The following is a 22,489-nucleotide window of genomic DNA, read 5'->3' on the forward strand; positions in this document are numbered from 1 at the left end:
AACACCCCCCTTCACGTGGCCCAGCCCAGAGCCAGGCTGTCCTGCAGCCTTGGTCTTTGCCTGCTCTCAGGCCAGGGCCCCGCCTTCACCGTGGGCGTCGCTGAGCTGTGCACGGGGGCGGGGGGTGCACCTGGCGGGAGCCGGTTTGGGCCTGAAGGACTGAGTCTGTTGCACCCTGTTGTTAGGTGAAGCCGAAGCCACCGACCCGGCCTCTGCCTGAGCTGAGAAGCAAGCAGGTGCGTCTCCTCCCGGGCCCTCACGCCGCTCAGCTCCCGCTTCATGCGTAGGGACTGCACATGCACCCCCCTGTGTGCCCGAGGGGTCATGGGGGCCTCATCCTGGTGGCTGTGTGCCTGCCAGTCAACTTGGAGCTGGGTCTGGGGGAGTGACCACGGCACCGTTGCTGGGGTCAGCTGTGCTGCACCCCTGCCCCCCGCCCCCATGACTGTGGCATGGCCTGACTTCCCTGGGGCTGTGCTCTGGGTGCTGAGGGCCGCCTGGGAGTAAATACTGGATGCTCTGTGCTGTGGGGCCAGCCACCTTCCAGCTGCACTGCAGCACTTGGGCAAAACTGAGACACCTGTCTCCAGCGCTGCCCTAAGGCAGCTTACTGGGACTAAGCTGGAGGGGGGGGTGTTCCTCATTTCTTTTCGTTCCTGCTCCCGTATTCGGCTAGCCGCAGATCCGAGGCCAGCGGCTGCCAGGTTTTGCAGCGGCCATGGGGGCAGCTCCCGAAAGCGTTGCACCGTTTTGCACTAAAGGCACCGCTCTTTGTCTTGCTCTTGCCAGCCGAAGGCAGAGGAGCTGAGTGGCTGTAGCATGGAGGGGCCCAAAATGCCACCACCGCCCGTCCCGCCTACCAAACCGGCTGCCCTGACGGGTCAACCCAGCCAGCCCCAGGTGAGCCAGCGCTGCGTGTCTGTGATCAGGTTTGCGATTGGGTTACCCAGTGGAGGGGGGGGGGGTTTCGCTCAGTCAGTGCGAGTGAGGCGCTGAGCCTCCCAGGACCCACCCCTCCCATGCCGCCTCTCTGTTTTCCAGCAGGCAGCTCCCTGGATGGTGGCCCTGAAGCCTCCCTCTTCCCGGAGATGACCCAGAGTGGCGGCTGGGACAGGGATGCGTGGCTGGCTCCAGCGTTTTCTCTAGAGCGATTCTGCTTCTTGCTTCATGGTACCCGACTCGCTGAGCAGCGTCCTCCTGCCAGGCCTGGGAGTTTACATGGAAGGCTTGACTCAGCTGTGCCTTAACACTGATGCTGTGGCCGCGCCGGACAGCAGGGCCGGCCTGCAAGGGCTGCTTGCAGGGACCAGGCGGCTGGCACCAGCCGGTGTAGAGGGATGTTCTCAGGTTTTTACTAGACGTTCAAGGCCTTCCCAAAAGTACAACTGAGAGACGCTCCTCTCGCTGCAGTGACCCCCACCCCCACCCGTGCACTCACGGAGGGGCAGTTCCTAGTTCTGTGCCGTGCAGACCTTGCAAGGCCAGGTCAGGCGGATCCCCTGCACTGAAATCTCTGCCCCCTGCAGCCTCCTGGGATCACGTTGGCCGCGTCCCCCACCCACCCCAACGTGCCCCAACCCCATGGGTGAGCCAGTTCAGCAGGCTGGGACGCCCTTCCAGCCATTGCCTCTTAGGGACCAGATGGCCCCTTAGCAGATGGGATCAGAGCCTGTGTGCGCTCTGCCCCTGGTGCCTGAGCCCAGCCCAGCTGTTTTGCTGGCTGACATACCCCTGCCCATCGCCTCTCCTGGGCCTGCAAAGCAACTGTGCCGAGCTGCCAGCCCCCGTTCCCTGGCTGCCTCACGTATCAGCCCCTACTCTCCCCAGAGCCAGCCTCCCACAGCACATCAGGATGAAGCGGGGCTCCTGGCTGGCACGGACAGTTGGGCTGTTCCTTGGTTTGGGGGTGCAGTCACCGTGATCCCCAGCTCTAGGCTGTGCCAGTGCAGGAGCCAATACTTATGGCCCCAGAATTCCCTGCAGTAACTTGATGCCACAGCAGCCCTCGCTGCCCTACCCCCCCAGAGCACAGCCTGTTCAGCCAGCGCTTTCAGCAGGCCTGAAGCTGGTTTGGGTGATGGGCAGCAGCCAGGGCAGCGTCTCGTTTAACTTATTGTGAGGCACAAACTGCCTGAAGGGCAAGGCAGGGGCAGGGTTTTTACCATGATGATTTATAACCGTCAGTGACTCTGCCACTGTTGGGTTGGCAGTGAGTTGTCACAGGCACTGGGAACAGTAAAAGCTGTAGGCCAGCTTGGCGCAGGGTGGTTCTGGCCGCTGGCTGGGGGAAGCGGGAGCAGCGGCCCAGGCTGAGGGCTTTCGGCTAAACGCTTGTTGACTACGTCAGAGCACTGCTGGTCTCGGGCACGGATTGCAAGGAGCCGTGTGGCAGGGCCTCCCCCCACGGAGTTACCTACCACTTGAGCGGCAGAGGGGAGTCCGCTCACACAGCAGCTCTGCCCTCCGCGCCGCAGCTGGGCTGGGGTAGATTCTCCAGCAGCCAGGGGCAGGCCTGTGATCGCCAGGAGGCCGCAGCTCCCCCTTCAGCACACAGGTAAAGCCTCTAGCCTCAGCTGGTTCGCATGGGAGGCAGGAGCCGGTGTAGCGGTTCCCTTTCCTGGAAGGTAGAAAGCACCATGACGTGCACCTGTCTACACCCAGCAACAGAGGCTGGGCCATGGGGGTATTGGATCTGTTCACGCTCTCTGTGCTGGGCTGTGTCCTCCCAGGCATTTGCACAGGCTGTGGGGAAACACGGGGGCCTGCCTCCACCTGAACTCCCTGGGGGAAATGCCGTGTGGAGGACAGGCAGCCTAGGCCAAGCACGAGAACGTGGGCAAGGCAACCACCCACTACCTGGTATCAAAATAATTTTATTTTTATCCAAAAATTTAACATTCTGTATATAAATGCGAACAAAGTTTTAAAAAGATTCCACAGAAACGTGTCCAGGCCTCAGTTGACCCCGGGACAATCCAGCAGCTAGTGGAGGGAAGGTTGTTTGCGATCTCAAATGGACACTTCCCAATTCATTTTCGGAACAGGTCAGTTCCCGACTGCGAAGCCTGGGCAAGTTCACACGGCCGTGCGGAAGCGGCCTGCCCTTTGTGGCCACTTGTGTGAGAAGGAACAAGGGCTTCTGCCACAAGCAGCACGGCCTGGACGCTATTTGAGAGCAGGTGAAAGTGATCCCAATACAGAGCCGAGAAGGTCGGTAAGGAAAACGAGAGAGGTCTGCCTAGTGCCCTCCGTACTGCTCAAGTATTGCCAAGGGCCCTGGACCAGCCTCAGGCAGCCTTAGAGAGAAGGGTAGAAGAGCAAGAGCGCGCGAGTAGCTAACGCCTACGTTCCATGACAGACCGAGAAGATCTAAAGCCCAGACGGGCTGCGCAGGCCCTGTCTAGCCTGCAGCTCCCTCCCTGGCAGCAGCCTGAGGCCCCATATGAGCCCCGGGCTGGAGGAGAAAGCAGTGTTTTCTGTACACACCCTGAATCCAGCAGCACCTATGGCTGGAGGCAGGGTGCCCTAGAGTCCACTGAACCACCCCTCCATGCAGGAGAACACTCTTACAGCACGTACGGGCCTGATACAGCCAGCCTGCTAAGTGCAGGCCACATCACTGGCCCAGGCCCCGTCAGGCTTCCCCTGGACACCTCTCCCCCTCAGTGGCCACCCCCAGGGCCCACAGCAGACTCACGTGGTTAGGGTCACTGCTTGTTCAGTCACAGCGTGTAGCAGTTGCAGGTGTGGCCCCGCGCTCCTGCCACCCCAAGAGAATGGGGCAGGCCTAGAAAGTGCTGAGACAGGCTATTAGCCGCTGAGTGCTTAGCAGCCTGGGGAAATGGGAGGGTAGTGGGGACAGAGATTAAAGACCACGACTGGGCTAGTCTCCTGCTAGCAAGCAGGCTCAACCACGGCCTGAACCAAACTGAACTCCCCTCTCAGCCCTGGGGCAGCAGGGAGGCATTCGGCCTGGGCTGAGAGGAGGGGGCTGTAGCACTGCCACACACCCCAGCCTTGGCCCGGACCTGAGCCCAAGCAGTGAAGTCAAAGTGCCTTCTTCCCCCCACACACCCGGCCTGTGCTTAGACACTGCATGAAGGGGGCTGCCCTTGTGGGACAAGGTGGCTCAAGCCAGGAGTTTAGGAACTGGCCGGGGACAAGGGAGGCACAAATCCCACTAGAGGCAGGTAAGACAGGCCTCTTGCAACAGTCACTTCCACTCTGGGGAGCACTTCCCTGGCTCCCACTAACAGCCGACGGGGCAGATGCAGCGCGGGTCTGGAAAGTGCACTGTATTCCCACGGGGACAGGCCGCCAAGAGCCAGGCTGTGCTGTGACTGACCGCCACAAGCTGCAGTGAGAAGCAAGCTCCATGCTGCCCCCCAGGGGAGCGCGGCAGCCCAGCGACTCCCGAGGGAGGAGAGAAGGGCCAGCTGCAGACACGTGGAAGAACAGAAAGGGAAGCCCCAAGCCTCAGGCCCCGTCTACACACACTGGCAGTAAGAGAGATCAGGCCGACTGAGCATGGCTGCAGCCGTCCCCAGACAAAGGAGGCTGGGGCAGCATTACTGGTGCTGCGGAGGAAAGGGAACAGCTTTACCTAGCTTTCAACCCCAGGCAACAGCACCCACACAAGGGCTCACACTCACTGAACCCCTGCACCCACTACACAGCTGAGCGTGGGCCAGTCCCTGCAAGGAGCCCCGTGCCCACTTGGGGGGCCATTAGCAGGCGCCACGGCATGGCCAGGTTTTAAACCTTGCACTGGGTATTTCAGAGAAGGTAAATGATTCGCATTCAGAAAACAGCATGTTCCCCAGACACCTCCCAACCCCAGCTCCTTCCCCGGGCCAGTCTCAGCCCCACACTCCCTGCACCTCTGAGCAGAGCCTGCAGGGCGGGGGGAGCAGGTAGACTCCAATTCTGGGCCATGAGGCTGCTCTTTCCCCACCCCACGCCCCTCCTCAGAGAGGAGTCAGGGCCAGATGGGAGGCAAGACATTGCAGAACCAGTCCTAGGGGTCTCAGCCCTCCACACTCTCAGGGACTCCAGCACCACAGACAAGCGTGTGTGAAATCTCCCATGACCCTTTGGGAGGAGCCTACGCCAAGCACAGCTCCTGCAGGAGTCCCCCCAGCCGAGGCCAGTGGCTCAAGGGGCAGACGGCTAACCTAGCATAGTACCCCCAGCAGGATGGGCACCGTGTGCCGCTCGCAGGCCAGCCCAGCTGAGGACACTCAGGCTGCTCAAAAATGCTGACCGTTGGGTTGGGTGACGGGAGCCGTTCACACCAAGTGCCTGCTCTGCGGGGGAGTGACACCACTTCATGCCAAACCAATGGGAGCTGCTGCTGCAGAGCGCCCACCTCAGGGCAGCTTCCCAATTCTGGCTCCCTCCAGCAGGCTGGGGAAGGGGAGCGCAGCGGTGAGCTGAAGCAGAGGGGGAGCCCAGTCCCTGCTCAGAGGCAGAACAAACACTGGGCCATCCCAGCACTACCCAGGAAGCTGGGCATCAGGACAGCAGAGTCCCATCTCCTGCATCTGCCTTTTGCCGGCCAGGAGGCAGCAGCCCCCCCACAGCGGCAGCTGGAGGTCTGGCAGAGATGGGTTTCACACGCTCTGTCCTTTTGCCCTCAGAGCTGCCTGCTGCTCAGTCCACGCCTTTGGAGGGGAAGAGCACGCCACGGAACAGCCCCCTCTGCCCACTGCACGCAGGGCAGCTAAGGAGACGGGCCCAGCGCCGGCCGTGCCACTCTCGTGCTGAGTTCAAAGCAGGCAGCATGGCTATCTACAGCAAGGGGGAGAGCTATGCGATTGGTCTACTTGCCACCAAACCGTCCTAGCAGGGCTCTAGCCTCTGGGGAGGCGTGCACAGCGAGGCACAGCCCAGGTGACAGGCGGTAGCATTTTATAAGAAATGAAGTGTCTAGATGAGCGAGAGGCCTATGAGGGAGGTTAACGAGTTGGACCAGCTTCAGCCTGTGGGCAGCAAAATGACCAGGCTTTCCACCCCACCCACCCAGTGCCCTCAAGGCCCGGAGGTCAAAGCTCCTGCCCTGCGAGTTATGCAGAACACAGGCCTTCTGAAGAACTGCATCTAGTGCAGAACCCCCCATGGCTGCTGTCCTTTAATATTCCAGTGTAGGCAGATTGGAGTACAGGCTTGTCCCTCCTTTGGAAGCACCAGCTCAAACAGAGTGAGAAAAGGCAAAGGCAGAGCCCTCCACAAATCAACCCAATTGTCATACCTGTGCGGAAGGAGGCTGCCCGTGCTGTGGCTGCCCCACAGCAGTGCCCTGCAGCACACGGCCCTTTCCTCCAGAGCTTGCTGAAGCTCCCCTCCCCCCCTTGCATCAGCCTGTGCTCTCTGGTTTTTTGAGGTGGCTTTCCCTGGAGAGCGCAGGATCCTCCTTGGAGAGGAGGCTGGCTTCTGACACAGTCCGCACAGCCACCTGCTTGAAGGCGCAGGAATCCGAAAACATGCTGGGGATGCTGTTACCAAAATAGAACTTGCTGTTGGCAGCGATGGCCTGGTACTTCTTCAGCTCCAGATACGCCGGCGTGAGTTTCAGCTACACAGAGCAAGAGAGCAGATCCTGTAAAACGTTCCCAAGCAGGCACCCCTGGGTCCCTCCCCACGGGTCCCCTCTCACCCCACCCAGCAGCTGGGGCTTGTGGCCAAGATTTAAATCCCTGCAGCAGAAAACTAGACGGCTATCAGCAAAAACCAAAAGATTCCCGTATCGCTCACCATTTGGCGCCTGGCTTCCTAGGGGAGCAAAGAAACGGAGTGAATCTAAGCGCTGGGTCACACCCCGTACCTTGTTCGAGTCAGCCATTTTCTGCGCCGTGTAATATCCTGCATCAGCTTTCGTTCTCTGTCTGGCTAGGAAAACAGTATCTAACAGCAACAGGAAGTCAAACAGAACTGAGCATTAGAACGGCAACACATTACCACAAGCCCGTGTACAGGGATCCCTGGCTAGGCATGGTCACTGCCAGGCTGCGCATCCCCACCTGGGCCTCGAAGAGCGGGCAGAAAACTCAGGGAGAATTCATCCTTCAGCTGTGCGAGGTTTATGATTGGCCCTGCCAGCAGCGAGGGTGCCCGCTGAGGTTTCTGCCCAACCCAGAGTTACTGCTGGGAGACCTTTGGCCAACAGCCAGCGTGAGCTGGGGGAGAAGTGTCCCTCAAGCTCCATTTACCTTCAATTTCTGAAATTCTCTTCTCAGTTTCCTTCTCCATCACCTTCTGTCGAAAATGAATCTTGGCCACCTCAGCTGCCTTCTCAGCCTCTGCAATTGCAAACAGCCACTCAGGCACCCGTGGCCAGTCACGTGGGGGGTAGTTCTGCAGGGGGAGGGTCTCCTGCCCCCTCCAGGTGCCTCACAAATCAACAGCTGTCTGCATTTCAGTGGCACAGCAAAGCAACTGCAGGTTCTGGCACAGCAGTAACTTTGCCACCTTTCGCGCGGGTAACGTGGCCAGTCATTAATGGCCTACGAACTTCCTTGGGGTGGAGACACAGTCACTAGGACAGCTCCTGACTCCAGTCCGCAGGCCCAATCTGGCTTACAAGTGTTCCCAGTGCAATAGGAATGCCCTTACAGCACCCCGAAAACAAACCTTTTAGTCCTGCGACACACACCCCTGGGGTAGAAGACAAGTGAGAAATTCCCTTAAAAGGAATGTCTCAAAGTTCTAAGCGGCTGCCCGGGGGGGGGGGGGGGGGGGGTCATTAACTAGTGAGCTTCTCACCCCTGCCCTGCCCCCCAATGCAGCACCTTACCAGGGGGAATCATTCATGGAGGTGGCATGTGCTCCCTGAACTAGAGCTGACAAGGGCCACTGGAGCTGCTCTCCAAAAGGGCTGGGAGATCTTGCATGAGCCCCCAGAAGTAGGCACTTAGTTTCGCAACTTCTCTGAAAGATGGCGCCTCCAGCAGCACAGCCCCCCAATGCCACATGGGGGGCCAGGAACAGCGTAACACAAACGTCACCGACATCACCCCCTGCCTTCATAAGGTTCCGTACTTCTACACCACGTGTTCCCTGGGCAGTAACAGGTCCGGCTGTATCTCCCAATGGTCAGGAACGTCACCACCACAAAAACGGGAGCCAGGGCATTGACTGCTGCAGGGCCCAAAGCAGCCAGTCCTGGTGGGGGAGCAGCCTCCTCTACTGAATCATCAGCTGCATGATTTACCTTGGAGGTCTCCCCCGCCCAGTGCCCCAGCCTGGCTAGGGACAGCAGAGTGTCAAAAGGGCCTAGCTAGGACGTGCTGTCAAGTCCGCTCCAGCACAGCAGACAGCCTGTGAAAAGATCAAATGTGAAGACACTGGCCCTGGCAGAGCTCTGTGTCCGTGCTCTTCTACATACCTATGAGGGCCTTCTTCCTGTCGGTCTCCGCCTCCTTCTCCACCACCTTCTGCTTCTGGGCAGCTATGAGCAGTTTGGTCTTTTCAGCCTCCCTGCATCCCAAAACAGTTTGCCAGTGAGCTTTCAAGGTGCAGAGCAGAACAAAGCCAGCGAGGTCACTGGCTCGAAGGGCAGCGTGAGTGCAGGTGGAACAGACATGGAGTTGCACGTACAGCGCACAGAGCGGCACGCCTGGGGAATATGGGGCGAGCCGCAGGTTTACGGTACTGGTTAGAGCAGTGTTTCCCAACTGGTGCTCCGCGAGAACCCTGCACTCCACTGCTTCCTCTTAAAGAGACAGAGACCTTGGGGGGGGGGAGGGGGGCTGGGCTCGACAAATCGCAGTGGGTTTGTTTGTTTTTTTCTCAGAATCTCGGGGTTCCTTGAAATTCTTTCAAGGTAAAAAGGGTTCCGTGGCCAAATAAAATTGGGAAACATTGGGTTAGAGAGTCCAATAACTTGGCTGCTGAAGAAGAGCAGCTCACTTATTGGGATTTTGCTTCGCGCCACCCTGCACTAGTGGACGCCGTGTCACCACCAGCTACTCTTGAAGTCCAACGTGGGAGTTAATCTCTTACTAGTCAACATTTAAATCAGAATCCAATTAGAGGGATTCACTCCACGTGAGACATAACTGGAGGCCAGTTGGCTGCTTGAGCAAAAGGGAGGTTCAACAGGCTCTGGGGCTCTACCCCCGGTACAAGCTTAGCAAGGGAGGAAGAGTTACTGATTTAAAGACCACCCTGAATGATCCTCTGCACATGGGAGCCTCAGCATCCCTGGAAGGCGCAGAGAACAGAAACACCTGCCCACTGCACCTGTAACCGTCTAGGGAATCAGAAGAGTCTGACAGTATCCTGCTGCCCACCTTGCATCAAATAGCAAGGAAGGCTTGTAATTAGCTTGCCTCAGGTGGGAATTGCAAGCAACTGTGCTCTACAGCTCTGCCGTCTTTACAGATCCAAGCTCAGGACCAGCACCTAGAAACAGGCAGCCAATACCTGGGGCAGGGCACTGAGCTTACACAAATGTGTGTGTCACTCACATGACAAGCTACTGCGCTCTGCCACTGCTTTTCCAGGACAGCTGCAAGGCAGAGCACACTACCGTCGAGTCTCCGGGCTGGACAGGCCAGCTGCTCTGCAAAACACACTTGCAGCTGTGCCACCATTACTATCACCAGCAAAGCCGAAGTAGCCAGCGCTCTCTAACGACCCCAAGACTAAACCATGTCCTGACAAAGAGTCAACACCTTTCAGCAGAGAGTCTCTCTGTTCCAGCCGAGACCCTGGGCAGATCAGCCTCACATTTAGATGCCCAGGTGGGAGAATGCCACCCAGAAGACAGCATGCTACCCAGGGCGAGGCCCTACAATGTTACTGCTTCAGTCTCGTGCCCTCTGCTAGCTTGGGAAGATACAATTAGCATTGGTCCCAGCCTCCGAGTACACTCCTGCTCACACCACTAGACACGGGAAAGGGGAGAGAAATTCAAAATGCTAGAGGGTTGTGAAGGGCAACAGAATGGTTGGGCCAAGGTCTCCCAGCAGCAAACAGAATGGTGTTTAATTCGGGGACTTCACCATGCTCTGAATTCCTGCCCCGTGTCATGTCTTGCAGGTGCACAGAAAGGTGTCGATCAGTGAGCTAAGCAGCGTCCACGTGCACAGACAGCCACTGCCGCTGTCGGAGGGACCTCCATGCAGCCCTCTGACTCAACTGGAAGCGACACAGGAAACCCGATCGGACTAATCCGGGTTACCCTCTTCTTGCAAGCTCTCATCTCACACACTGGTTCAGAGCCAAGGACTGCCCTCATCACAAGTGTCGTCTGAGGAGCCCAGTGCCAAAGGCTGCTGAAGTGGAAGGGTGGTCTGGTGGCGAAAAAAGGGGTTCCCAACCTTTTCAATGACGACACCCACCAACTGCCTTAGCGATTGAGGAACTTGTTCAAGACTCAGGAGCCTTGGATTTGGTTCCTGGCTCTGCCAGATTCCACGCAGTGCTGTGTCCATCCCTACGCTGGAGGGGATGGCACTGCGGTACTGTTCTATGGGTCTGCAACAATCAATCAGTGAGCTCTGCATCACCAGCCCCTCAAGAAGGCTGTAGGCTGCCTCCTCCCTTCATGTGTGTGGAAGCCATCTCCAGGACTCCCCTCTGGTACTGCAGTAGCAGCTAATGGTTTGGAAGATGATGCACAAACCAGGAAAGGGGGAGGGAGGGAGTTCAAATGTCACGTCTACATGAAGTCGGGGAGGGGGAATCTCCTCAAAAAACCGACAGAAGTGGGACAGAAGAGCTCCACTTTGCTGCACCTGAGTCCTTGGCAATCTGCATTTACATCAGAGCCTGTGGCCTTTCCTACTGCCAGGGAGGGGACACGCAGAGCATGCTCAGCAGATACAGAGTTCCCCTCGCTGCTGCAGTGGCCTTAAAGAGCCCGGTCATTCAGTAGCTATGATGCCATTAGGGCTTTGCTGAGCTCAGCTCTATGCATTACCCAAGGGCAGGGAAGGGGAGCCTTCCTCGAGGGTCTCTGGGAGTCAAGTTCTAGCAACAGAAGCAGATGGGACTGACCCGAGGAGAGAATCTTCCTCTTGCCATGGAATTCCCCCGCCAAGACACAGGCAGGAATAAGGAGCGGAGAGCCACTGCAATGGGTGTGAGGGGCCCACTGCTCCTCCTGGGACGGCGACACACCCTAGTTGATGTGAGGAGCACGGACCCACTAAACAATGGGATCTGCTGCACAGCTACTCACATTAGTTCAAAGTTTCTTCGGATGGCTTCTGGGATTTTGGGCTTCGTAACACGTACCGCCTGGAAAAGAAGCCAAGGGACATTTAAAAGCAGCCTCTCTACAATTCCATCGGCAAGAAATGCAACTCATTTGGTGAGATCCCCAGATCCAGGCAGTGCCGTCTAGTGGAGAAAGCTCTAGTTCTTATGCCAGCAGCACGGAGACAATGGACAGCACTACGGATGCTGGCACGCTTCTGACCACCTAGTGCTCAGTGAATGAGACCGTCAGTCACTTTTATCCTGACCAGTCAGTGAGTGTTTTAGTTTCCTGGGTTTAAGAGGAAAGGGGTCAGTGTCCCCCGTGTTACACACTGGACAAAGGGCTCCGAAGAGAAGACTCCTACCGTGGTGCTGTGGATTTGCCACCAGGCCTGCAGCACACACAATGCACAAGACAAAAGCTTTCCTAGTTTATTCCTCATAGAAAACGCCAACTCCTGCAGCCCGTTGGCCATTCAGAAGGTCCAGGGTGTAACAGTTTCTGCACCAAAAACAGTCTGACCTGAAGTTTAAACAAACTGATTTTGTGCTTAAAGTCTACATCAAACAGTTGCTGTGTGATGCATAGCTCTGATGTTGGGGGTCATAGCTCTGAGCAGGCACAAGAGGTTCTGCTATACACACCCCCTCCCCAACTCCTCAATACGGGGAACTTGTATTTGCAGGCAGCTGAGAGAACTAAATCCTCGAGTTGTGTGTTCCCAAATCCATTTTTACAGTGGGGAAATATTTTCACCTTCACAAGCTCAAAACATACTGACAAAGCAAAACTTCCCGAAAGCTCCAAAGTAACTCAATGCTGGGCTTACAGAATTTCAGGCTAGAAAGCTTCAAGCCGTCATAGGTAAAGGGCTCTACTGAAGATCCTGATGCCACCTTTGCCAAGTGAGCACATGGCTTCAGTGACACAGATACAGAGTATGCCAGGCAAGCAGCACAGTAAGAAACATTGTCCCAGAAGCTAGAAAATGCAATGCTATTCTGAGGAGAGGCTGAAAACGCCAGGCAGGACTTGACATGATGTGTGTTTAGTTCACAACTTAAACAATGTGTTCGCCAACTGCTGGTCCCACAACTCAGATTGGGCTTTGTCAAGCTGGCTGCCTTCCAACTCCTAACAGGTAACAAAGACTGGCACACCAAGAGCTGCCGTCGGTTGTATTCAGTAGGATGGCACATGCTTGAGAACAGGATTTACCTCTGCAATTTAAATTCAGTGAACGGAAATAAGCTGCAAATAAGCTGTGAAATTGTGCTTGTGCTCCTTATGGTGGCTACCGAGGATCTGAAGGGGTTTACTTTAAAAAAAAATTGAGAGTTTTTCCTGCTTCTTTTTACCTTAAACTATCAGGCCTTTTAAATCTGGATGGCTTAGGGTGATTTGGAAAAGCAAGGCCTCAGGGCTCTTCCAGAGTTGATTGTGATGCAATGCTTACCCCAGCCTGTCATTGCACATGGAGCATGCAACAGCAAAGTCAAGCTGTCAAGGCGTAGGGATGTTTATTATGAACTCAAAAAAAGGCTCCCTCCACTCAGAATATTAATTGGGCAAATTAAATTTGGCAACAAAAACAAGCAAAGTAGAGTCGTTGGCGATGCTGGCAACTGAGTGACAAAGCTTGTGTCGTGATGCTTACCACCCCCCTCTCCCCGCCCATTCTCCCCCCACTTTGCCACAGTAACAGCACTTTGTCCTCAGGAGTGCTCTCCTGCCCACAAACACACAGCTCGCAGGTGGGAGGTGCAAGTTTGTTGGAAAAAATGCCAACAACAGCAGCGCTCACACAGCCCCACACCTGTGTGGCTCAGAGCTGTGCAGTATAGACAAAGCCTGAGTCCGACCCCTCTTCAGCACAACTTTTGCATGTTTAGTTCCTGTTCAAATGACTGCTCACAAGTTCTTCAGCCATGACAGCCTCCCAGCCCAGATGAAACCAGATTTCTAATGTCAACTGCAAGCAGAAAAAGTCTTTTGGAAACAACCTCCCTCTGTACAAATGACAGACCCTGGAGAAGAACAAGCCCAGTTTTCTCTTGTTTAAGTTACTTTGATCAAGCGTGCTGATGATAAGCATATTTAGAGATGGACTGGCTCTGCAGGGATGCCAGAAACAGTAAAAACTCATTTTTGTCACTAATGTTGGCAGATGTCACAAATATGTGCACATCTGTGCAGAAAGGGGTCACTTCTCTCCCACATCAGTTCATTTTTCTAATTATAATGACAAGTTTTCCATGAAAAAAAAAAGACGGGGAGGAGGATGTCTTAAGTGGGTTTTGGGAAAAGCTGAAGTGGTTAGAATGGCCAGAGCTTTGCAGATCTGCGGAGAGAACGCAGAAGCCGATTGTAGAATTACAACACTGCTCTGCTAGATACAGCTGCACACTTTTAAGGCAACCCACGTCATCACATGGCAGGATGTACAGAAATGGCAGTTGGTCTGGGGAACAAGCAGAAAGGTTCCTCGCAGAGAGAGGACAAATTGGCATGGGTCCTGTCCTTGGCACTCGAAAGCCATGTGGAATATGAAGGCAGGAAACCATTTATTCCATCTCAACTCTGAGCTTTAGCCAGCTGAAATACCGATGTTTTCCTTGGGGAAGGAGCCTACCTGGATGGTGAGACCTGGAGCCATGACATTCAGATCTTTTTGCAGCGCCAGCTTCAAGTTCTCATCAATCTGATCTGTATTCAAGGGACATGAAACATTCAGCAACACTGCAGCCCGCTGTAACACTCAGCATTGCCCCTGGCTAACATACACGTAGGATTAGTGTCAATACATTGCTCGCCTTAGGGCAGGGAAGCCCATCTAGTACTAAATAAGGATAAGGAAACCCCCGCAACATGCTGTCCGACTCCTGATTCCCCAGCGCTACATGCACCCTAGGGGTCATGGGCATACTATTACCAGCTCGGTACTTGGACTGCTGCTCCACAGAGACCAACAGCTGTTGCACTGGGAGCTCTATGGGTTTGCTTTTCGGAGATAACCTCTGTGTTTAGTTTAATGTCCCTCTCAACCGCTGCTGTTCGGGGCATTCGGCAGAGTTCTAAAGGGTGAAAATGCCCCATGCCTTCTCTAGCTCAGTGGAAACCCTGCTCTCCCTCACCCTTTCAGAGCTAAGGCTCTGGCCTTAAATATGCAAGGCCCTGAGGAGATCAGGACCCACACACAGTGCGGTACTGCTCCCTCCACCGCTTCCTGAATTCAGCTGCACTCTTTGGGGAAGGGCAGCAAGGAGCTAAGCGCGTGGTTACGTTGTAAACTCCCCGGTCCCCACATACTTACCAAACAGCTCGATGTACACCTCCTGGAGGGTGTGGGCACTGCAGAACTGATTCAGCTCATGGTGAATCTTATTGAAGATCAGGGCCCTATCATAGTCAGCAGTGTAGTTCCTCACAATATCGTACACTGAGCAGAGAGAAAGAATTACTCAGGACAACACAGCAACAGAGCAATGCTTTTCCGTCCCCACGGCCATTCTAATGGCCCTGGCACTCTCATAAGGTTAGAGACCCTCAGTTCTAGATTGTGCAAACCAAACCTAGAAGAGTAGGATACTTATGCACAAATAAAAATATTGAACAGCCCTGCTTGATGGTCTGCAACAGCAAACAGAGGGAAGTCTGCCATGAGCCATGTAACAGGAACAGGCCTAGTAAGATGCTGTGGATACCTGAGCGGGGATTCCTTGCTCACAGCTGCAGTAACGCTAGTCTCCGGCAGCACACTGCCATGTTTGGAAGGAAGAAAAGTCAGAGGTTCTCCCTCTTGGGAGCACAGGTTCCACATATGGCAACAGCAGAGATTTCAGTTTCCTGTGTCACAGCAGGTGACTTTGTGGAGCAACAGAGGCCTTACGCAAGCCTGCTGCCTTCACAAGCGCCTCCACTTTACCAGCTTTGGAGCAGCTGAGCTAGTTGCATGTGCTTGGTCCTGCAGTTTTTTTTAGGTCCAAACTTAGCCAACTCAGTTATTCAGAACGGGGGCTCTTTGCAAACCAAGCCTGCCACTTCAAAAGTCAAACTGATTTGAAGATCATGAGGCAGGCAATCTCTTTACAGTTTATTTGCTCCTACTCATTTTCCTTTGGACAAACCATGCCTGGAAAATTCCAGCCTGTGGGAATGTGGATCTATAGTTGTAGAATCATTCGCTGGTGAGGGACCACACCAGGACAGAGTGAATGGAAGTGGTACTGCCCACCGATGCGCTGGCTCCTGTAGAATGACTGCTCGAGTGTAGTGGAAAAATATTCAGATTCAGCTTGTCTACATTTGCCCTCATTCTGACTGACTGGAGTAACTTGATGTGAGCAGGCTCATTTTGGTCCTGCTACCTGGAAAATCAGGTAGGCAGTTCCTGCCATGCTCAGGTTCAGTACAGTCCTGAGGGACAAAGGCTGCAATACCTGTCTGCCTGAGAGCGAGGCCCAAGGTAAGAGTAACCGGTTTACAAACAGGATGCGGCTCCCAAAGAAAGGAAAGTCCCATCAGCTGTGTGCATCCACAGTAGCTTCACTAGCTCTGCACTCTCAAAAGCAGGCACCATTTGGTCTGTTCGCTTATCAAGTCTGTTACAGTAAAGAGTCCACACAGCAAATAAATGCAAACATCACTGTGCAGACACGACTCCCATCTCCTACAAGACTCCCATGTGTCAAGGCAAGACCAGTACAATGCTCTACTCCATGAAGCTTTCTGCATTCCTCTGGCACCCTCTACTGTCTTCTAAACATTAAACATGGCGTCTCCCAGACACCCTGCAAGATTAGGCAGCCTCATGTTACCCATGTAATAGGTGGCCTATAGAGGCCACAGAGAAGGGGGGACTTAGCGAACAGTCACACAGAAAGCCTGTGTTAGTGCCAGAAGAGAACCCAGCTCTCCTGGGTTCGAAGTTTGGGGCCATAAACACAAGGCCATTCTTCCTCACTCTTACACTTACACTTACCTGGCCTTTGCTGAGTACCAGGCTACTTGAAGGAAAGGCTTTAGTGACTCTCAGATTAAACTAGATAAAACAAAAGGGAGGCTGCATGTGTCCACCCTCTCACCCAGGAGTGTCTACTATGATCTATTTACATGTGCTTTGCCCAGTACAGTTGTAGATACCCAAGTAACAGGACTTTCACCTCTTCCCTTTCCCAAATGAACACACAAGGGGGAGGCGCAATACTTCTTGATGAAATAGGAAAGAAAGAATACCTGCATATGGTGCTAACTTGTTCACAACTTCTATTCGGTCAATGTAGATCATAACCCCTCCACTATAATAATAAAAAAAAAAGCTTGTGAGTTACACTGACAAATATTCACGGCAATCCCAATTCAGAGTCCAACAATCCTTAACGGAGTTTGCTAGAAATCTATAGGGTTGACTTTTTATCCACAACACCTTGTTTCTCCACACTATCTTGAAATACTGCAGTTGGAAATAAATCACAGGTTAGTATTTGGCACTTCACTCCTGCGTGAATCAAAAAAGTTAAGTCCAAAATGACCCATTCATTTTTCTTTCTGATGCCTCCCTGTGTTTAGATTGAAATGTGAATAAGAAAAGGAAGATGACCTTGGAATGACCAAGCAACTATTAGCACTAGGGGAAAAAAAAAAGATACAGATCGATCTAAAAGAATGGGACACGGACTGGGACAGACTACGTGCTGAAAAGAACACAGAATTCTGTCAGCACAAGTTTGCGCACATGTAGTGACTCCAAACAGACCCATATATAAGGCCACTTGCAACAAGATGCAAGGCTGAACAGAGCGCAATAGATACCATGTCCACCACAAAAAGACTACTTCCACAACTTCAAAGTGTTAATGAAGCTGCAATTGACAGGTAACTTCTTTTGCTGTTATACACACACCCCGAATTCTGTAATTTCCACTCCAACTTATGTGATGCAGTGGGTTTTAAAAATGAAAGCTCATGATGTAACATATTTGTTGGTCTCTAAGGTGCCACAGAACTGTGCATTGTTTTTACAGTTACCGACTAACGTGGCTACCCCTCAGATATTCTGCATATGTAGACCATGAAATATAAGGCTTTATAATAATCAGAGGTTTTCAGTTTTACCCAAACATGGCTGAGTGCACTGTGGCACTGGAAGATAAGGATGTGCAACATCTTACATTATAAACCTGCTTTCAGCTGCTTATAATTCCAACCAATTTTAAGAATACAGGAATTGCCTGATGGACTCATACCTGTGGGTCCATCTAGCCCAGTTCCTTTGTTATAATAGTGCTCAGCATTAGTTGCTTCAGAGGAAGGTGCAAGACCCCAAGTTAGGCCGATTTGGCATAATCCTCCCCCATCAAGATCTCCTCATCCCTCATCATTAAGACAGCTGTTTAAATGCAGAAGACTGGAGATATAGCAGTCCAGATAATCATACACATTCAATCCCATTTTGAAACTTAATTTCTTAGCCTGAACAGTGTCCTGTGGTGGCGAGTTCTACTGTCTAATTACGCACTGTGTGGAAAAAATATCGCCCCCCCCCCCATTGTGTTTCATTGAACGTTCCTTTAGTCTTGTGTTAGGAGGCAGGGAGAATAGAAGTTCCCAATCTACTTTCTCTTGACCATTCATTACTTTATGCATTTTTATCACATCCCCTAGTATTCATCTGCCTTCCAAAGTAACAATCCTAAGATATGCCAGGACACGAAGCATCCTCACGGGCCTTCAAGATCAATGACTAGATGCTACTCAGTGAAAAGTTGTTCAAAGGTTCCCACTAAGGGAGATTCAGCAATTGTGTACTGACTTTTCAGCTTGTAGGCACTGTACGGAGAAGCTGATGTAATCATGCGTAAGAAACCTACCTCCTTGGAGCACAGAGAAAACAACTTAACAAAACACAAACAACAATCTGAGTTTGGGGATATGAGGAAGCCTTTGTTATTGAAGTAACAGCCAGAAGCTTAACTCAGCTCTGGTGCAAAACAAACAATGCTGCTGTATCATGTACAACTCCACAAGGGCCCGGAGGACAAATGAAACTACCGTGTCTGTGTAATGAACAGCAATCAGCGATAATCACTATTTAGGAAACAGTAACATGAATTTTCCATACGTGCATGCTAGGCATAAGGGGCATTACACATGTTTTGTGTTTCCTGTAAAATTTAATCAAACGAGGGCAGATTGATGTGCGCCCTTTTGAGAATCAGGAAGGGTAGAAATACAAGTGGCACAAACACTGAACATGGGGGATGGGGCAGACATGATTTAAATCAGTTTGATTTAAATCCATCCACGCTGATGTGAACCAAGAAGCAACGGACAAACTGTTGATCAGTCTAATCTGGATTAAGTTAGTGTTGGTCAATCTTATCTGGATTAAGACTGGAAATAAGAGTGAACTGTCTCATCTTTTAGCTAAAGTTAGTAACTGGGAATGACATTTATTTGTTGAGGGGTATAGACTCTTACAGAGTTCATTGCTAATTTTGCCTGTCCATGTTGGAGTCAACCAAAACAGGTATAAGCATGCCTGGGGTTAGCCTGTTTGTAAGTATCTTGATCAAATGTTTATAAATATTTTGTTATAGTTGGATGCAGTAACTTGATTATTTGGGCTTTTTAAGGATTGTTTAGATCAACTATATAAATCCTTTGAAAATAATATGAGAATATATGGTTAAATTAGCACCATGGTAACGGTGTGAATAAACAAATATTAATTCCAAGAGATGGAGGAGGAGGGAGGTCAAAACCTTACTTGGAAGCCTATTCCAGACTTCAGCTACCCTTACTTAGAATTTCCCCCCTATATAGTTAATCTAAATCTCCTCTGCTAAATATTAAGCACATTACTTCTTGCCCTACTACCATCCCTAGACATGGAAACACACAGTCCTCTTTATGACAACATCCCTTAACATATCGATCATATATTTTGGAGTTAGTGTGTGGGGGGAGGGGGGATTTGTTTGTACAAAGTAAAGTCATACTTCACTATTATCTATAGATACCAAATTTTGCATAAAGAATCCTGCCATTTAAATTAGCTAAATACACTACTTTTTACACCAAAATATGCTGGATGAAAGGTTAAATTATTTTTCATCAGATTAGAGTTCATAAAAAAATATTTGCTAAAAATTAAAATCGAGTCACCTATTCAACTGTCATTTTAGTGCAAAGAAAATTTTTCCTGTTATAAATCACAAAATAATTCAAATTAATTACAGAAAGAGAAATGGAAGCTGTATGAGTTTCTGATTCATTTTTACTATGTATTGTAATTATTCAATAAAATGAATAATGTTTCAAGTTGAAATCCTACAATTTAAAAAAATTGTTCTTTTACTTCCATTTTGCAAACACATTAATACAAAATTCTATCACATTTATTTAATTTCTTGAACTTTCCTATAAATGTAATCTACACAAAATGAGTTTGCCTGGTTAACGACAGGCCTCACCAGGTAGCTTAACAAATTTGAAGACAGTTATAGGGTTACCCCCAATCTGCCAGTCATTTTTTCTTAAGATGAAATATGCCCTTTTTTAACCTTTCCTTACAGGTCAGGATTATGAAATTTTATCATTTTTGTCACCCTACCCTGGACTTTCCAATTTGTCCACATTTTTCCTGAAGCTTGGAAGCCAGAAATGGACCCGGTACTCCAGTTAAGGCCTCACCAATGCCAAGTAGATTGAGATAATTGCTTTCCATATCTTACATGCAACACTCATGTTAATGCAATGGTATCAGCTTTTTTTCCCCCCACAAGTGCATCACATTGCTGACAATTTGTGATCCACCTTAGTCCCCAGATCACTTTCAGCAGTATTACAACTTGCCTAGTTATTTCCCATTTTGCAACTGCACATTCAATGTGGCCTTCTTCAGTGAAGCACTTTGCACTTCTCTTTACTGGATTTCACTTTGTTGAATTTAGATCAATTGCCCCAATTTGTCAAGATTATCTCGAATTCTAAATCTTTCATCCAAAGTGCTTGCAAGCCCTCTTCCCCAGCTTGGTGTCATCTGTGGATTTTATAAGCATATTCTCCACGTCAAGTAGTTCGTGAGAAAACTGCCTACTACTGCATCCAGGACTGATCCCTGTGAGGCCCTACTAGACACAGCCTCCCAATTAGACAGCAATCAATAATAACGACTCTGAGTACAGTCGTTCAATCAGTTTTGCACCTTACAGTAATTTCATTTACTCATGAGAATGTCATATGAAACAACCAAAAGCCTTAATATAATGAAGATACATTGCATTGACTGCTTCCCTGCCCCGCACTAGGCCAGTAACCCTGTCAAAGAAGTCAATTAAGCTGGTTGGGCATGATTTTGTTCTTAGAATCATAGAACTGGAAGAGACCTCAGGAGGTCATCAAGTCCAGCCCCCTGCTCTAGGCAGGACCAATTCCAACTAAATCAACCCGGCCAGGGCTTTGTCAAGCCGAGACTTAAACACCTCTAGGGATGGAGACTCCACTACTTCCCTAGGGAACCCATCCCAGTGCTTCACCACCCTCCTAGTGAAATAGTTTTTCCTAATATCCAACCTGGACCTCTCCCACCACAACTTGAGACCATTGCTCCTTGTTCTGCCATCCGCCACTACTGAGAACAGCCTCTCTCCATCCTCTTTGGAACCTCCCTTCAGGAAGTTGAAGGCTGCTATCAAATCCCCCCTCACTCTTCGCTTCTGCAGACTAAACAGACCCAAGTCTCTCAGCCTCTCCTCATAAGTCATATGCTCCAGCCCCCTCATCATTTTGGTTGCCCTCCGCTGGACCCTCTCCAATGTGTCCACATCCTTTTTGTAGTGGGGGGCCCAGAACTGGACACAATACTCCAGATGCGGCCTCACCAAAGCCGAATAAAGGGGAATAATGACATCTCTGGATCTGCTGGCAATGCTCCTCTTAATGCAACCTAATATGCCATTAGCTTTCTTGGCTACAAGGGCGCACTGTTGACTCATATCTAGCGTCTCATCCACTGTAACCTCCAGGTCCTTTTCTGCAGAACTACTACTTAACCGGTTGGTCCCCAGCTTGTAACTATGCTTGGGATTCTTCCGTCCCAAGTGCAGGACTCTACACTTGTCGTTGTTGAACCTAATCATATTTCTTGTGGCCCAATCCTCCAATTTGTCTAAGTCATTCTGTACCCTATCTCTACCCTTAAGCGTATCTACCTCTCCCCCCAGCTTAGTGTCATCCGCAAACTTGCTGAGGGTGCAATCCATCCCCTCATCCAGATCATTAATAAAGATATTGAACAAAACTGGTCCTAGAACCGAATCTTGGAGCACTCCGCTAGAAACCGACCGCCATCCTGACATCGAGCCGTTGATCACTACCCGCTGGGCCCGGCCTTCTAGCCATCTTTCTATCCATCTTACTGTCCATTTATCCAATCCACAATCCCTTAACTTGCTGGCAAGAATATTGTGGGAGACCGTATCAAAAGCCTTGCTAAAGTCAAGGTATATAACATCCACTGACTTCCCCATGTCCACCGAGCCAGTTACCTTCTTGATAAAGCCATACTGGCAACTTCTTAACGGCTTGTTATTTATTCTCTTGGTACTTACAAATTGATTGCTCAACAGTTTTTTCAAAACCTTTTCAGGTTAGGAGGATGGGTCTGTAATTCAGGCAAGTGGTGTTTTATTTTGTGGCAGGATCTCATTAAGTAACCCAAAGAATATTATAATGACTTATGCCATGTAACAGGGGTGGGGAACCTCAGGCCCAGGGGCCAGATGCACCCCCCTCCCGAGGCTCAGGATCCCCCCCCAGCAATGGGGAGCCTGTGCCAGAGTTCCAGCCACCCTGCTGTCCCACCCCTGGGTTGGGCACCGCTAGGCTCTGGTGTGCGAGAGGCATGTGAGGAGTGTCTATGTCAGTGATGGGGGGGGAGGGGGGAATTTGCGGGGAAGGGGGGAGTTAGATCCGTCTCACCTGTATGCAGCCCCCAACTGTTTTCTCCCCACCCCGCCATAAAATATACAAGATGTGCAATATAGCTAGGTCAGTGTTTCAGAAGAAACTTTCAATTATGGAATATTCAATAGCATTTACATATACAAGTGCTGACTACGCATCATTTGAAAGCAGTAGTAACAATGTGGTGTGTGCAGTGCTTATCTTCGCAAAGTATCCCAAAGTGCTTTATTTAGGCACATATTAATGCATTGTTAATACTGCAAAACCAGCCTCTTGGGTGGCTAAACTTTACTTGAGCAACATTCACCTGCTCTT

At 51.2% G+C, this 22,489-nt stretch overlaps 2 protein-coding genes across 6 annotated transcripts in view; one reads left to right on the forward strand and one right to left on the reverse strand.

Moving 5' to 3' along the window:
* ADAM8 (ADAM metallopeptidase domain 8) overlaps nt 1-2,943 on the forward strand; it is a 62,291-nt gene extending 59,348 nt beyond the window's left edge. For 2 of the 3 annotated variants that reach the window (XM_075934686.1, XM_075934688.1), the window contains exons 23-25: nt 186-236; nt 790-900; nt 1,042-2,943. In XM_075934686.1, the coding sequence (XP_075790801.1) occupies nt 186-236; nt 790-900; nt 1,042-1,092 (213 nt within the window). In that variant the 3' untranslated portion in view covers nt 1,093-2,943. The remainder of the gene's footprint in view (nt 1-185; nt 237-789; nt 901-1,041) is intronic. The other variant, XM_075934687.1, reaches the window with a different exon arrangement.
* A 3,157-nt stretch (nt 2,944-6,100) lies between these two features.
* ERLIN1 (ER lipid raft associated 1) overlaps nt 6,101-22,489 on the reverse strand; it is a 31,509-nt gene continuing 15,120 nt past the window's right edge. For all 3 annotated transcript variants that reach the window (XM_006126356.3, XM_006126355.3, XM_075934689.1), the window contains 8 exons: nt 16,442-16,503; nt 14,520-14,645; nt 13,839-13,912; nt 11,186-11,244; nt 8,384-8,475; nt 7,209-7,298; nt 6,824-6,903; nt 6,101-6,574 (listed from right to left, as the gene is read on the reverse strand). In XM_006126356.3, the coding sequence (XP_006126418.1) occupies nt 6,356-6,574; nt 6,824-6,903; nt 7,209-7,298; nt 8,384-8,475; nt 11,186-11,244; nt 13,839-13,912; nt 14,520-14,645; nt 16,442-16,503 (802 nt within the window). In that variant the 3' untranslated portion in view covers nt 6,101-6,355. The remainder of the gene's footprint in view (nt 6,575-6,823; nt 6,904-7,208; nt 7,299-8,383; nt 8,476-11,185; nt 11,245-13,838; nt 13,913-14,519; nt 14,646-16,441; nt 16,504-22,489) is intronic.

The sequence above is a fragment of the Pelodiscus sinensis genome, chromosome 8 (genome assembly GCF_049634645.1).
Source record: "Pelodiscus sinensis isolate JC-2024 chromosome 8, ASM4963464v1, whole genome shotgun sequence".
Lineage (NCBI taxonomy): Eukaryota > Metazoa > Chordata > Testudines > Trionychidae > Pelodiscus > Pelodiscus sinensis.